This window comes from Zonotrichia leucophrys, chromosome 1 (genome assembly GCF_028769735.1).
Source record: "Zonotrichia leucophrys gambelii isolate GWCS_2022_RI chromosome 1, RI_Zleu_2.0, whole genome shotgun sequence".
Classification (NCBI taxonomy): domain Eukaryota; kingdom Metazoa; phylum Chordata; class Aves; order Passeriformes; family Passerellidae; genus Zonotrichia; species Zonotrichia leucophrys.
In genome coordinates, this window is record NC_088169.1 from 31,155,421 (window position 1) to 31,172,267 (window position 16,847).

The following is a 16,847-nucleotide window of genomic DNA, read 5'->3' on the forward strand; positions in this document are numbered from 1 at the left end:
TTCAGGATGCCTATTCTGAAATAATGGAGAAATGTATTATCTAGTCAAAAGGACAAGCTTATCATTTATGACCCTATTAAAGAAGATGTTATAAAATTCACTGTTGCATTTGAAAATTGTCGATATTGAGATGATGGATTTTCTTTGATTACAGCTGGCAGCAAGCAGTGCTAGACTATAGCCAAGGAAGCCTAGTATGGGATTCAATAAAAAAAAGGACAACAAAAAGAATTACTGATTGCAAATTTATTACATGGAACAGCAAATTCCAGACAACTGAGTCACAAAATAGACAACCAGTGCAATGGGAAGTCTCTTTCCTTTATGTAAACCAAGTCATTGAGCTGGTAAATGAATCCATGAACTTCACATTCCACGATATTCTGAAAGAAATTAACACAGTATCAGATTTTATGTTGAGATGTTGATCTGAATATGACTTACTACTCAGTTCTGTACATCTGGTTCTTTTCAAAGTTAGGAATTAAATAGCTTCAGATTCTAAAACGAGAAGATTCTGATATTTAAAGGTCTAGAAAAGCACCGAGATCTGTTATTTGTACTCAAACATGAATCCTTTCTTCTCACACAGTTCTCTTTGTACCATGTTTTAACCATGCTGACCTTATTTTAGGGTATGGGAGCATGGCAAAGAAAACCATCCCTCTGTCAAGGGGGTGCCCTCTAAGTCTCTGAGCATGGAAAAACCCTATGTTTCTGTTAACACAGCTCTTAGTGGCCATGTGAAATGTTTGTTTCTAGGTTTGTAATGCTTCTCAGTACCTTCTTTTCTCATGAGGGTCACCATTGGTGAAATATCAGAAGAAATTCTTGACACTTTTGGTTGCCTACTTACCACTGCCTTCAATAGTTCTTCCATTTCGAGGCTGTAAAACATAATAATTAGATGATTGTAAAGAAGCAATGGATTACAGACTTAGAAGCACACCAAAATACCTCCCCATCATGCAGACAGGCTACTACATAAAACTGCAGTGAGATTTTTCTTTAAAACAACATGTCAAATACCAGAGGGATCCATGCAGGATGAGTTATGCTTTTGAATATGAGAAATTTTCATTCAGACTCTGCCCAAAAAGCTAAACATTCTGGCTTTAATTATTCTCATTCAGGATCTGGGTTTAAATTCATAGGTGTAGTAAAGGCACATGCCTAAGAAAGAGCATGTAAATACCAGCACTGAAAGAACCTAGATGAACATACTAGAAACAATAAATAACTTGAAATTAAGCATAAATGACAGCGGAATTGGTACTGTGGTTACCTGACATGACCTACTTTACAGTATTTTAAATTTTTTTAAAATGTGTTGAAGATATTCCTAAAAATTAGTTTGGTATTAATCAGAGTGTATCCAAACCAGCACACTGGCCATCAGACCATGTCATAGCTCAGGAAGCCAGTGGGTGAAAGGTGTCAGAGAAATTATGATAATTTTGCTTTGGTTTTTCCCCATTATGCAGTGTGACTTTGCTTCCTGGGCAGACCTTTCAGACCAGGTGAGCACTCAGCTCAGTTTGATCTAATTTATTTAGCATCAGTGCACCTTGACAGTCTCACAGATACAAGCCACATGGATGATTTGGCTCAAGATAAAACATTTGCAGAGGCATATCTTCAAACAAAAAGAAGTGTTTAATCTACCAGTACCCCAGATCTCATTATCTTGTCATCTTTTAGTCAAACCAGAGCTTTTTGAGTAAATGGCTCCCTAAGCTTTCAAGCATAGGGATATTTGGCCTCTATTCAAAACAACTGCAGCTAGAATTTGTGAAACAGCTGCTCATCTATGAACATATAACAATGTCTGAGATTTACAATCTTTAAAATAAAGAGATTCAGATACCCTGAAAAGGAAGAAAGGCCGTCCCAGAGTTCCATGACTATCCTATAAAATCAAAGACAAACGATAACAAAATACTTTAAACTCAATTCCATAGATCTATTGCCAAATTTTACTATTCTATCAGAATATTGGTAATTTGGAGCCTTTTCCAGCAGCATGCAAACAAGATGTTGATAGTCCCCAATGCCCATTCATCTGGAATGCTGATTAAAAGTTATTGCCTGAAGGACATGGTGTCTAATGTAAATAAACTAGATTAACATAATTAAAGATTCACAGGGTTTAGAAGAAATATAAAAGAAAGCTTTAAACATAGGGTATGAGCAGGGTCAGCACAGATCACTTCCCAACCACTGGAAAAACCCAGGCTGACTTTAAAAGAAACAAGGAAAAGGACATACTTCCCTATCCACTGCTACTGCCACTGCTTGTCTTCATATTTACATACCTTCTTTGCAAGGTTTGCAGAAGCAATCTGTGATTCCTGCAAGTGGACACTGTAGGTTAATCAAGGTGCTGGCACGTTTTGGTTTGTTACAGTGACCCTCTGTTACTGATGAGCTTGGAACACTCCGTGTGAGAAGAGAGAACCTTACACTTACCACAGAGAGATGTAAGAACAGCAGCAAATGGATCTTTTAAAAGACTGATGTGAAGTCTTGCCTGGAAGTTACTCAGTTCATTTCCATCATTCAACAGGCTTCCCCTGCTGTACAGCAAAGTGCAACTGTGCTCTGGGGGGTGAGGCAGAGCTCAGCCTGGAGCTCCACTCCTCAGGCTCGAATTGTACTGATAGCTCTTATCTTGTTAAAATGGGGCTGCCCTTCACCTTTCAGACTGCCCTTGGTTTTAACCCAGGAAAGATTGCTGGGTTAAAGCCCTCCCCTGCACTCTTTATTCTTCAGAAAATTGCTCATTTTTCTACTCAGTCTTACTTCAAGGAATAGAAGCTTTCCCCATGACTTTATGTGAGCAAAGTTCACCATTTGATGCAGTCCTAAACCTGCAGCCTGGTTTGGGACCCTCCTGCCCATGACACAGCAGCCAGGCTGCATGCTCCCAGCCAGCCAGGAATGGGATGGCTGTGTGCCATCAGTCACCCATCATGAGTGGGTTTGGTTACCTGGAGTGGGCTTGAGGAACAAACACGTGTCATGGGCAAGAATGTGACAGGGGAGAACGCAGGAAAGCATGTGGGTGGGAAACTGCGGAGAAGGAGTTTTAAAAGACAAAATACACAAGCAAGCAAAAGGGAATCATGGTTCAGGATATGAGAAGAGGATTTCTTTGGTTCAAGCTGCAAGACAACAATTTATAGAGCAACCAACATCAACTTACAGGGCTATGAAATACTAGGCAAATACAAAATGCTTGCTCAATCAAGGTGCTTTGAAGGATGCAAAGGAGGCTACTACAGAGTGACAATATGAGTGCTACCTTTGTTCTGATTTGATTATTACACACCAAGCAATGATAGAGACTGGCTCATGACTCAGCCTGCAGTTTCAACTACCCTAATTTATAACAGGTGAGAGATTACTATGTGGAAGAAATATGGTAAAAACTGAGCTTTTAAATATCTTTGGGCTGGAAATCTCAAATACACAGAAAAGTGATGGGACACTGATGTTAAATATTCTTAGTTCTCACAAAACATTTTAAGTTCCCCAGGCAGGGTTCGAGGCCCATTCATACCCAAATTGCCATGGACTTTGCCTTTCACAGTGCTGAGGCCTCATTCCTTCTCTTAAGACACCATCAACCTTCTCTATAGGATCTGTAACTCTGACTGAATAACTTTTTTTTATTCACAGAAATATAGAATAATGTAGAAAGTTAAATTCAGCTGACATTAGTAGAATTTCACGGCTGTTTCATTGGGTTCACTACATACAGACTCATGTTTGTAGTGTCTTCTGAAGATGCCTTGTGGGCTAAGAAAGTAGGATTTCATGTAATATGAGATTTGATCAGCTGGATAATACTTCACATAATTCTTTATCCATATTTCACATATTTACTTTATCTGCTGTTTTACTCAGACCACACCTAGAAATCATATTGCAGGTGTGTAACTCATATTTTTTGAAAGGATATTGTATGAGATTCAGCTTCCAATCTTGAGAACACATAATTTTTTGCAAAGTTAGTAATTAAAATAGTAACTAGGAATAAGACTCTGTTCAAAGTTAGCAGATGATTCTGGACGTTCCCTCATTGGCTAAGCTGTGGAAGTAAAAGGGTCAATAGTGAACTCAAACATTTATTAGACTTTATGACTAGAATGCTATCATTTTTTATACAATCAGCTTCAGTATTGTAGACCTTAGTGACTGCTTCAGGAAAGCATGCTTGGAATTGACACTAATGACACTGGCAAGAACAGATATTGAAATACATTTCGAAATACTTTCTATTGTTGTTTTAAAGGATCTACTCCTGTTTTGAAACAGCAGAGGACTCAGCCTCCGCAAGTAAATTGGCCTTTTTAGCATATACCCGAGGGTTGAGTGAATTTTAGAGAAAAGGTTCTTAATGAAATGGTGCTAATAAAAAAGTGATATAAATCAGAACTGATACTGAGTCCTTATACGACTGCACCAACAAAAAAGAGCTATATTCAATAACTCCTCAACTTAATCTCCTTACTCTGAAACAGAAACACTAAAAAACCCCAAACACAAACAGAGTATTAAAATCAGTAAAGCAACTCATACACCTCCATGTTCAGCATAATCTAAGGTTTGCTATTGATCCAATGTTATGTATATTTTTAGTGTATTTAACCCTGTGTTATTCAAAACTGAGGATAAGATACTGCCTCTGACTGTAAGTGAATGTTTTGGTTCTTCAGCTCTGAATTGGTGAAAAAAACAGCAGTTTCATATAAATAATTTAAAGTAACTAAGAATTACATGCAAACTACTAACAAAAAGAAAATCTTTTATGTACCCTCCTACATCTCTTAAACCATTGCAGTATTAGATTATACATTATTGTTTGGGGAGAAATGACAGAAAGTTGGTTGTGGAGTGGTTGCTTTCTAAGTTTAAGAAGGGGGTGCTTTGAAACAAAGCAAGCAATTACATCTCACCTCATTTTTATGCATGCTGTTGAATATGGAATAACAGAGATCCAAAACAGTGCTCGAGATCTGAAAAAAAAACCAACAATACTTTAATACATTTACTGGGAGAACACGGTGTACATGGTTTGATTAAAAACAGGCTTGATTCTGATCCCAGATCAATTTAGATTGAGCACAGTTCACCAAAAACACTCAGAGCAGGGCAAAACTTACTGATGCTATTATGAGATGAAAAATTGCTGTTTTATTTGAGGAGAATACGCACAATACAACTGCTGTCAATACAGTCTGGTGCTATAAAGAGATCAAAATCAGCCTCTTATATTTAAAATGCATTTTCTATGCTAACAGTTCTAGGGGTAGCTTTGGTTTTTGGCATGTTTAATCTATGCTGATTTTTAACTACAAGCCTTTTGGTCAATCAGTACTATAGTCTTTAATCATATACTGAAATACACTGTCCTATACTCATTGTCACTGGACAGGGATTTGCTTATGCATGCAATCACATTAGATGAGAACTACAGGTTCAAACAAAGTGAGGTGTAAGACACCTGAGAAACAGGCTCTGGAAACTATTTTCTACAAGTTTTGGTTCACAAAACTGTAACATTTCAGAAAGAAAAAAAATCAGAACAAAATATTCAGAATTTCCAAGTACTTCCCGATCCTGCAAATATTTTTCTCCCTGCTTTGAAAATGACCCTTGGGCTCATTAAATGCAATGCAGCTGATCTTCCACTTTGAAGTGCTTGTAAGCCTTGGGCAGCAGAAATTATCTGTGAAAACTTCCCCTTGCTCTGCTCTCCTCTGAGCACCTCAGAAAAACACCATCCTCTCACAAAGCACCAAGCCAGGACCAAACAGGACCTTTAAATCTTGCAGGAACTGTCTGGCACTTGCTTCAGTGTTAGCTACTATTGGCATAATAGTGGCATGGCAAGAATGGGGAAAAAAAAGTGCTTTTCTTGAGGTCTGCATTAGCTTCACAAGGAGGAGAGCACACATACCAACACACTTGCCCTGCTCTCCAGAGCTGCTGGCTCTGTGGCAGACATCGATGCTCCAGGTTATACAGGACAATTAGTATGTCTGGAAGAGAGAGTCTCAGCAGATCAAACACATCACAGGAGTCAAGTTACCTGGGGTTGATCGGACATTTCCATCCACTGACTGAAACACAGCGCCAGTTGCTTTAAAAAGAAAAGAACAGACATTAACAGTGTGTCCATCATGCCTTCGGACCTTTTCGCTCGGGAAGTCGGGGCTGGTTTGTTATTAGCCTGTCCGTCTTTGGCTGACCCAGGTGTCCTATTCTGCACCGTGCTGCACTCTACACCCCTGCCCACACCTGTTCCACCAGGGCGCCAGCCTCCCTCCTCTCTTTACCAAGCCCCAGGGTATTCAATAAGGTATTCAATAAGGTATTCAATAAGGTATTCAATAAGGTATTCAATAAGGTATTCAATAAGGTATTCAATAAGGTATTCAATAAGGTATTCAATAAGGTATTCAATAAGGTATTGCCAGTCCGTTGCCGATTCCCTACCACAGAGCCCCGTTTCCCACCTTCCCCGTCTCTTCCCTACCTCAGCCCGGCGCATCGCTGTCGGACGCCAGTGCCGGACGTACCTGGTTCGGGGGCAGCTCCACAGCGTCCCGGTGGCGAGAGAAAGGCTGCGGGAAGCCTGCGGGAGGGACACGGCCGCGTTGGGATGCGCGGAGCCCAGGCAGGACGTGGCTCCTCGAGAGGAGCCGATGCTGTCCAGGCTCTCCCGCGTTCCCGGGACGTACCTGAGCCCCGCGGCAGGGCGCAGAGGCAGCAGGCGGCCAGCAGCCAGGGCAGGGCGGGCGGCGGGGGCATGGCCGGGCGGGGATGGAGCGATGGAGGCGATGGGCGAGCGGACCGGCGCCTTTATGGGGCCTCGCCGAGCCCCATATGGAGCCGCCGAGCCAATGGGCGCCGGGGCGGTCCCAGGCACCGCTCCCACTGTCGCTGCCGGTGCCGCTCCCGGTGTCGCTCCCGGTGCCGGACCGGCACTGCCGCCCCCGCCGCTCGGAGAAACCCCCCCAGCATTAGGGACCCCGCTCTCCACCCCCTAAAACCCTCCGTCAAAACTGCTTCTCTAGAAGAAGTGACCGAGAGGAAAGAGTGAGGGATAAGAAGATGCTGTGCCCGGTCAAGTGACAGAGCAACAGAAAATACAGTTTTGTAGTAGGGCTTGCTGAGTGTTTGGAAATTATTTCTCTTCATGGCAGCTTGGGAAATAAAGTTTGCCTTCTCATTAGAAGGGTTGTGAACTTTCATATTGAACAAGTTCCATTTTACTACATTTACCTTCACACGAAATAAGGAAAGCCATCCACCTTTTAATTCATTTCATAGCGGGTATGGCTGTAAAAAAGATACAGATCTACTACCAACAGAAAGTTATTCTCCTTCCTTCCTGACTTAATCATTGGGTTTGATTATGGAAAACTCTTCCTGGTTTTGTCTGTGCAAGTTCTAAGAGCAATGCTTTCTAAATCAGATCACAGATTTAGAAAGGCAGAGCCCTCCCAAACTCTTTTATTTAATAGACTTTGGGCCAGCTGAAGCAAATATATATTCAGTTGTCTGACTTCTAACACAGCAGGGTTGGAACTACATGATCCCTTCCAACCTAACTATTCTATGATTCTATGGATTAGACCTGCTTGGGAGGCAATGGCTCCAGTGTGGGATATGAGACACAAAAAGCAGCAGAAGGCATTATTGTCACAGCACCCCACCTCATCTCATAATGTCCCTCAATGGCTGTGCTGCACACTAAAAGGATGATGGCAGGACTGGTCCTGGTGGGAGCATCTCAGAACAGCCAGGGAGGAGACACAGCTGCTTTCTCACAAAGGAAAGGGGAGCCAGACTGACAGATTTTGTCAGCTACACAGCTGTGTGTCCTGAACACCTAAAGAGGCGCAGGAGCAGCTGAGTGACCCCAGCACCATTAGTTCACCCTTTTTTCCTTCCCCTGGGAAGGATGGCTGTCTTTGCCTCATCACAGCCTTTTGGGGGCAATAATCTGAGTGGGGAGATGTGAGGAGAGGTCAGAATTTGCTGGAGCAGACACACTTGTCAGATTCTCACTGTCTTAAGTGGAATGGGAGATTCAAGACAGGATAGAATTCAAGGAGATTAGTCCCTCTGACTGTATTATTTTTATCCTCTGTGGGAGCTGAAGCAGACTTGCAGCAAGTTTTGTGATGATGGTTTCTCACAGCAAATCTGCCCAAGATTTCATTAACAAGAAGATGCAGCATTCCAGGAAGCCCATAGCTCCTTTTTGCAGAGACCCTGCGTTCTACACAAGTCCATGAAATCCTGGAGTGAAAGCATTCTCTGAATTTGTTAAATTTGCTCATAAAAGGAGGATGGTGTTTTATTTTTGTGGCAGGGAGAAGGAGGTTTATGTTTGGTGTAATTTATTTAAGCCAATATAATCACAGAAATGTGAGAGCAGAGCCCCACTAAGTGTGAGCTGGATTCATCAGAGGGAGACAGTAAAATGAGAGAAGGTAAAGATACTCTGAAAGATTGCACATTTTCATATTAAATATGTTCTTCCTGTCTTTCAACACTTTAACCAAACTGAAAATTATTGTGAACCAGCAGTGTTTCTCTTGCCCTGCTTATCACAGATCTTGCATCCAAATCACTCTGTGCCTTCTTTCAGCAAATTTTGCCTACAGTGAAGCCCATGGAGCTATTATTTTGCATCAAGTGAGGCTTAATACTTGAAGATGAGATAAAATTAACTCATTCAAACTCCACTAAAAAAAAAAATCACAACTTATCTCCTAACTGAAAATTGTATTTTATCACAGCTATGCAGTATGAGAGAAGAATGGGGAAAGTGTTGAAAACTAAAATTTCAAATATATGAGGATGTTATATTGTGAACACATTCAGCTTCCTTAAATCAGAACTCTCTTTGCTACTGGATGTTTCATTTCAAAAGTGTAAGCCCATTGCTATATCAATACCAAGCCATATTAATGAGCCATACTTTCACTGCATAAATAAAATTCCTCTTTTAATGTCTTGGGCTCTCTGCCCAAGAGAGAAAAATAGGGTGGCTTTCAGTGTCCTCAGTGATTCACAAGGGAGTTGAAATGAAGCTTTAGGAGGGGGTTGATGAGAAACAAGAACATTTTTTATTGTGAGTAAGGAGTCTTGGCCTATATTTAGCAACAGCAATATGATGACATAATTTTAGAATAAAACATGCTATGATTGATAAATGAAAAAGAAGAAAATTTGGCATCAATGAGCAAAAAAGGGTGAAGGGCTGGTTTCCTTTTTGTAAATGATTTCTGCAATGAAATCAGTAGCTATTGCAGACAGCAAGGACAGAGTGCACAATGTCACGATTGAGCAGCTCTTGAGTGCTTCCCAGCTCATCCAAGCTGCTTCTGCTGGCTCATGCCTTTCCCCCTCCACAGCTCAGCAGTACTTTGTACAAAGCCTTATCCCGCTCTCAGGGCTTTCAATACCTCACCCACGACCTGTTTGGAAAGATGAGGAAAGCTGCAGAAAAGGGAGGGTGTTTATTAGGCAAAGCTGCCGCAGAGCCAGCAGACATCTGCCATTACTCATCTTCTATTACATATGACAGTGCTGCCTACTTATGTTGAATACAAGGCTGTGTTTGATGTGGTTTTGGTTAATACTCATTTACCTTTCCAGCACAGACAAGTGGTCCAAACTGTGGGAGCTTGTCTCATTCTTGTTTTCACATGGGCAAGGCTCTATTGGCACTCAGACCTGTGTGCCCAAACTTTGCTTTACCAGCACATATCACACTTTTGTAAAACTGACATCTGCTAAGGGTGCTGATTTGGTTGTCAGAATGTCAACTAAGTACAGTACGATCAAGTAGGTACAATCTTATGCTTTTGTTTGTGGTTGGGTTGTTATACTTTACAGCTTTGAAGCCACATTCAAAAAGTTGAGTAGGCCAGCAAGTAAATATTTCAAGGGGATCAGTTAAAAGCATGTCCCACTGGGCAGGGGTTCAAAGAGTTCAGAACATCAAAATGGAGGACAGATGCCAATGGTGAAGCTAGGCAACTAGACCAGAAATGTGTATATTTGCATTCTTTTGTATAGTTTATTGGCTAATTTTTGGAGAAATGTGATTTTATGTCTGCTAAACTCTGCCAGAGAAGTGTAAATTCCTCTGAAATGGAGCAATTTGCATCTACCATGTTGTGCTCTATGGAAACAGTGCTGTAGCAATGGGCTGTATTTGGCAACAGTGGGATAAAGGATCAGTGTAATTTCTAGATTTTGAGACATTTGAAAAGATCTTTAACCTGGAGCTCTGACTTGGCTTAATTTTATTTGGTGTTGCCCCAGCTGGACAGGGAAGCAGTATGTTCTTCTGCTTAGGCAACTGGAGAGATAACTCAATCAATATCTGCAGTTTAGCTTTCACCAAGGATTTGTCCAGAATGAATCATTCCTGGCATCTTAGGCCTGCCATAAATTTCCAGGTGGTCTCTGAGTCAAATGCTGGAATGGCTGACACATACTTCACACCACCAGCTGAACAAATTTGATTTTAATAGCTGAATTATAAAGCTGACACTCATTCATCCATGCCTCCTAAATCTGAATTATTTAATCTGTAGTTCTAATTCTCTTTGGGTATAGCTGTATGTAAATCATAATTTTGTGTTTATAGAGGATCACCACAGTCTATTGATACCTTACACTGATTAATAGAATAAAAGATTTAGATTAACATGTATACCATACATCTCAAATTTCTGGCAAATACCCAAATCCTACACCTTCATTGCTATATAAGAAGAAAGTAGCTGAAAATAAGTGTTTTTCTCACCAAGAACTGACTACAGGGAGAGTCAATCCCAGACAATTTTTACTACCTGACCATGCTCCCTTGAAGATCATTCACTCTAAACCCACCAGCCAGAGAGAAGAAATCACCAAACTCTGTTAATCCATTTCAGTGTCATATGAGCCATCAACCCTGTGCTGGTGATATGATCCATCATCTGCCTGACTTTATCATGAAACACAAAAACCAGCTCATCTGGGAAGCTGAGTGCTTCAATAATTGGAGTTCAGGCCTTGGACACTCCAATTTATGTGTCCCTTATCGTTGAGTGAGGAGCAAAGAGTTTAACCCAAAACTGCTTCCCTTAGCCATACCTACCAGCACTTAATCCTGTCAGACATCTGAGTTGAGTGCTATTCAAAATGAGTCAGTACTCAAACACTGTAACATACAGTTATTGCTGAAGGTATCTGTATTTTTCTTCTTAAGTAATTTGACTTACTTAATATGACAGCATTCTGTTTTAAGCAAACTATATCTTTACAAAGTATTGCTGGTATTCAAAATCAAGTGATTGCTTCTTTGACAAATTAAATGTCATTTGTATGAACTGTTGCATGCCATCTGGCTCCTGACTTCAGCTGTAAGACTTAAGCTAACTTTTATGCTGTCCTTTGGCCAAAGCAGTTATGCCTTGACACTCAATGGCCCTTTTTTTTTAAATCTCATTAGATTGTATCACTCCACAAAAGCTTTACTGTAGCAAAATGCAAAACTTTTCAGCTGTTAGAGCATTTTTTGGCCTGAAAATATTGGAATTGTAAGTTTAATGGAAATGGCCACTCCTGGGTCTAGCAATCAGACCAGACTCTAAACTAACAATAAACTAAGAGCCATTAACACTAACTCTGCTACTTGGATTAGGGTCCAAACCAGTCTGTCAGTAGTGATGCCTTGTCCATAGCCTCTACTGAGAATTGCTCAGAAGCTGTTTCTCTCCGCACCTGAGTCCTAGAGCTCTTCGTGCACAGAACACATACATCTTTTCTCTATGGCAAAAGATCTGCCTTGTCTGCCTGTAAGCAGCTGTCCAGAAGAACCACAGGCAAAAAAAAGGCAGGTTTTCCTTTGAATGAACCATTTTACAGTTGAATCTCTTTTAAAAGCCTTTAATCTTCTTCTCAAATGAATTTGAGTGGATTTTTAAAAAATTATCTTTTCCCAAAGGTCTGTTTGCAGAAGCACTGTGGCATTTGTTATAGATGCAGAATTAATTTGTATCCATTAACAGCCTATTTACATATTATCTTCTTGAGTTTAGTTGCTCCATGTGGGTTTAACCTTGAATTAAGAAATTCCCCTCCTGCTTGGGGGAGGGCCCCATGAATGAGCCATTCTGCTTGCTTCATGTCTGCTCTGGGATCTGTGTGTTTCTCAGCCCTTTCCAGCCCAGCAGGGGCCAAAGTTCCAGTCCAAGATCTAGACACACCATTAAACATAATTGTGTAGAAAAAGACCTGCCATAATATGATGCATCAGCTAGACAAGACAAGACAAATGAGGGAAAATGATAGTGTGGTGGCAGGAATACAGACATTTGGAATTCTTATCCTCCATCTGTATTTACTTTATCTTTTTAATTAGTATTTCTTGACAGCAAAATATTGTGTGGGGGAATGCTTTTGTGGACCACCCTCAACAAAATAGTAAGACAGGAAGTTGAGTGTCAACAAAGCACATGAGTGGAACACCAGAAACTGGCTGAGAAGATGTTTGCCCAAACTGGTGCTGCTTATAGAGGAAGACCATCACCAGGATTTAACAGTAACCAGGAAATTGAAATCTTTAGAAACAAACTGAACTTGAAGAGAACTGCAAAAGATGGACCCAAATTTGCAACAGAGTGTAGTTCCCTGGTGATGGTAACAGAGCAGGGTTTGACAGTGACAGGACCCCTGCTCAGCAGCAGCGCTGCAGTGCCCATGTGCATTGGGGGACACAGGAGGGTGACCCAGTGGATGTAGTGCAGATTCTGCACCTGTGCTGCAACAGAGCTAACTTGGTGGCATGAGGGCTCAGGGAGTGTTGGGAGCAGTGGGAGATTACACATAGCCAGAGCACACACTTCCCTCAAAGGAGAATTGGGGAGGAGGGGAGCCCCTTACCCTAGAGAAAGAGGTAGGCACTTGTCCCTCCCTGTGCAGAATTTGAGCATTTGGGGATTAGTTATTGTCATGGTTTGAGCCTGGCACAGAGCCAGTGCCCCCCATGAAAATGCCTCACCCTGGTGTCTGCTGTGAGATGTGACCAGGAATAAGCAAAACAGGCTCCAACTTAAACATAAAGAACACTTTATTAACTAAACTACAGGAAAATAGGGAAAGACTATAAGGAAAAGAAAAAAAAAATTGAAAACCTTACAAAAAAAAAACTTTCCTCCTCCCCACTCCCTGACTTTCCCAATCCGATACATTCTCCCAAAACACCAACTGCCCAGCCTTGGCCCCACACTTTAGTATACTCAAACTTCAGTTCATGAAGAGGAAAGGAGTCCTTCTTGTTCCATAGGCTTCTCCTGGAAACACACTGAAACCTCGTGTGCTTCCTTGTCACTTCGGCACCGCCCGGAAAAAAAAGTCCTTTTGCCGCTTGTAACATCTTCCTTCCATGCCCAGTGCTCTCACCACTGAGACATGGCCAGAGCTGCTTTTAGGGTTGACTTTCAAGGATGCCTTGTCTCACTCCAAAAAGGCACAGTCTCTGCTTTTGGGACATCTGTCCCCCCCATATTTTTCCAACCCCCTGGGGCCGGGGGGTCCTCACGAAGAACCCTCCTGGTTTTGAGGCACTGCCTCCCCCTAAAATGCAGTCTGTGTCACAGGAACAACTGAGTCCATAGCCACAAGAAAAGTCCAGCCAAAAGGCCACTCCAAATCATCTCTCCCCATCCAATCATCTCCACATTCTTCGGGCCAGGTCCTTGCCTCATCTCATCTCTCATCTCCCTTCTTATTCAGCTTCGAGGAGGATTAGCATTTTTGCAAGGCCCCAATCATGCAAGAAAGGGTTAAAAGTTTTCAGTCTCTGTCTGTCCCGGAGCGACTCCCACACACGCTGCCCACACGCTGCCGCTCCGGCCGGGCACTCTCCCTCCCCCCTTCTCCTCCTCGGCGGCTGCTATCACATTCAGACGCCGGCTCTCTCTCTCTCTCCTGGGGGGGGGGGGGGGGGGGGGGGGGGGGAGCTGGCTGCCCGAGGGCTGACTCTCTGGGATCTTCCACCCTTCCATCCTCGAAGCCCCCCCCAACCCCATCTCTGTCCAGGCCCCGGGCCTACCGCATGGCTGCCCCTCCCCCCGCCCAGCAGTAGAGGCTGGACGGGGGAAGAGATCTGACCTCTTCGAAGCGACGTCCCAAGAGACCGTGCCCAAGGACCGTACCCCTGTGTATTCTCGGAGGTGTGTCCAAACCCCACTGGCTACACCGGGTGTCAGTCTCAAACCCAAAACCTTCATTGGTTTGACCACAGCTTCCCAGAATTCCCACTCCTTCCTGGTCAAACCACGACAGTTATACAAGGGTGTTCAAAAATTTCGGGTTCAGTAACAGTTTGTGAGTGTCTAACGTTGAGGTTTATCTGCTGGTATAGCTCTTGAATATATTTTTCAAAAATTGCTGATCAATTATGTGCTGTTAATAATTCAATAAACTACTTCAGTCTTGAGTTGGTTTAAACTCTGAGCAGTTTTTCCCTGTGATAATTATGCACCTGAACGTCCCTCAATGCTAGCAACATTGTGCATGAAATGCAGTACAGCCAGTTTGCTTTTCCCCTTTATAGCAATGCACCCTGAGAATGCATCTTGGCTGTCTTCAATGGCAATTGCTGCATCATCTTCTCACTCTGAAGGCTCCAAGATAAAGAAGGAATTACTCCAAAGCCAAAACAGAAAGGGAAAAAATTAAGAGAGAATTTGAGGGAAATAATGACAAAGAGCAGAGTGGAGAGCTTATAGAAAACTACTTTCTGACTCAGCAGAGGACCACTCTGTCCCTCATGTTTTGTCAAATGCAGTCCCTGCCTCTCTCAGCCCTGCTACACAAAAATGTGGAGGCTGGAGCCTCTCTAGCATATAAGTGAAGAAGACAGACATTTTTCTGCAGTATAATTTGCTGTAAGGCATCCCACTCAGAAGTGAGCAGAGAACTTAGGGCTTTTACCTGACTTAATTGTTAAAAAAGGAGGCAAAGCCAAAACAGGCAGCTGCATCAATGGTTATATCAGGTACCTTTCTCCTCAGTACATGTCACTGGGGAGAGGTTTAGCAGAGATGACACATTGGGACCACATCTCATAATTTGTTAATATAATGAGATGCAGTGCAATAACTGGCAAATCCTGTTTGGTTTATCACTGTAAACCTCAGAGATTTATGATGGCCAGAGGTATGTGACTATCATGAAATCACTTAAAATTGGAGATTATGTTATGTTTATTTCACTAGATGAATAGTCCTGAGACAGGGGAATTAATTGCATCCAATTCCAATTTTCTTTTTCTTTCTGTTGAAAGTGTTATCATATTCCTAGTTGGTAATAGACTGTCTAAAGAAGATGGTGTTTAATGGAATAGTAATGAATGATGTAAAGTTAAAATCAATTCATCCATGATGATTTACAGTAAGATAAGTGAGTACAACATTAAAGAAGCCAATAAAGACCATGATAAAGCTTCAGAAGGCATAATAAAGTTACAAAAAACAATTTCTAGAGAGTATATTAAATATATTTCCAAAATCCAGGCTGTCATTTGAAAAATATTTTAAATGTCCTTGGTTCTACACGAGAAACATATTTGTGTATCCAGTTTCTGCTGGTTTTACATTAAAAAAACCCCACATTCACTTGATAGTGTAGTCTGGCAGGTTCTAGCAATCTGCTGAGTTATTGCCATAAAGCAGAGATGCTGCTGCAGTTCCTGGTCTTCCTTGAAACTCTGAAAGGCAGTCTTGGAGTAAGTTTTGTATCAAACACTTTTTGAAAGCAGCCATGTTTTTGCCATGGAATCAGTAATGTACTTCACTTATCCTGTTGTAAAATCCTGTTGAAGAAAAGAGATTTTTCCTGTGTGAAGGAGTTGGATAAGATGAAATCTGTGTGCAATGGCTTGAGGATAATCTCATAATGACTACAGTGTGACAATAAAATAAAAAAATAAAGAAAAAAAAAAAGAAAAGAAAAAAGAAAGAAGAAAAAGAGGAAAGAAAAAAGAGAAAAGAAAAAAGAGAAAAGAAAAAAGAGAAAAGAGAAAAGAAAAAAGAAAAAAGAAAAAAGAAAAAAGAAAAAAGAAAGAAGAAAGAAGAAAAAAGAAAAAAGAAAAAAGAAAAAAAGAAAAAAGAAAAAAGAAAAAAGAAAAAAGAAAAAAGAAAAAAATCAATCAGAGCTCCCTGCCTTCTGTTTGGAGAAAACATAGCCAAAATGAATTCTAACTCCAGCAATATCAAGAGAACAGCAGAAGCTGATATGACCCAATAACTTCTGTAACAGGAGCACATTTAGACAACAGCAGTGCAAGGCACAATGTGGCACCATGAGTTATCCAAGAGAATGAGGCTCAGTGTGTTGCTGTTGTTTATCTTTCCTGAAGGACAAAATAATCTGCCCTCCTTGCAGTTGCTGGATCAATGGCTCACTGCTCAGTGACACGGTTTCCTTAATGAAGTGAGTGCTCAGTGAAGATGTGTAAATTAAGAAATAAGGATGTCACAGCAAAGTACATGCTAACTGCTCTAGTAGAGTTTTTTTCAAACCAGGAAAGCCCACTTAAATGATGTAAAATATAAAAAGACAGAATGTCTAGAGGGAATTGGTAAGTGGGTGGATGGATGGTGGCAGCCTCCTTCTTTTCTGGGGATACAACTTAAAACAAAGATAGTGTTGCTGTGGAAATATGCCTGCCTAAGTAGTGTGATGCTTCCAAATGCAGGGCTGGGGTGTTCCTTATACTAAAAAAAGAAATAGTTGTAATGCTCAAAGATTATTGTGAGCAG

At 41.5% G+C, this 16,847-nt stretch overlaps 1 protein-coding gene across 4 annotated transcripts; it reads right to left on the bottom strand.

The window, feature by feature from the left end:
* Nucleotides 1-231: 231 nt before the first annotated feature.
* Nucleotides 232-6,901, bottom strand: NMS (neuromedin S). Of its 4 annotated transcripts, none has more exons than XR_010440456.1 (8): nucleotides 6,750-6,900; nucleotides 6,588-6,643; nucleotides 6,098-6,148; nucleotides 4,962-5,021; nucleotides 2,269-2,351; nucleotides 1,868-1,909; nucleotides 857-887; nucleotides 232-383 (listed from the first exon to the last, which is right to left on the bottom strand). XR_010440456.1 is itself a non-coding variant. In XM_064714351.1 (8 exons), the coding sequence occupies exons 1-8, from the start codon at nucleotides 6,817-6,819 to the stop codon at nucleotides 367-369; spliced, it is 363 nt and encodes a 120-aa protein (XP_064570421.1). In that variant the 5' UTR covers nucleotides 6,820-6,901; the 3' UTR covers nucleotides 232-366. The 4 variants fall into 4 exon arrangements, 3 of the variants coding, with proteins under 3 accessions (XP_064570421.1, XP_064570508.1, XP_064570610.1); XM_064714351.1 differs by having other exon boundaries at nucleotides 2,316-2,351; nucleotides 6,750-6,901; XM_064714438.1 differs by lacking the exon at nucleotides 1,868-1,909 and having other exon boundaries at nucleotides 2,316-2,351; nucleotides 6,750-6,901.
* Between the last annotated feature and the right edge of the window lie 9,946 nt (nucleotides 6,902-16,847).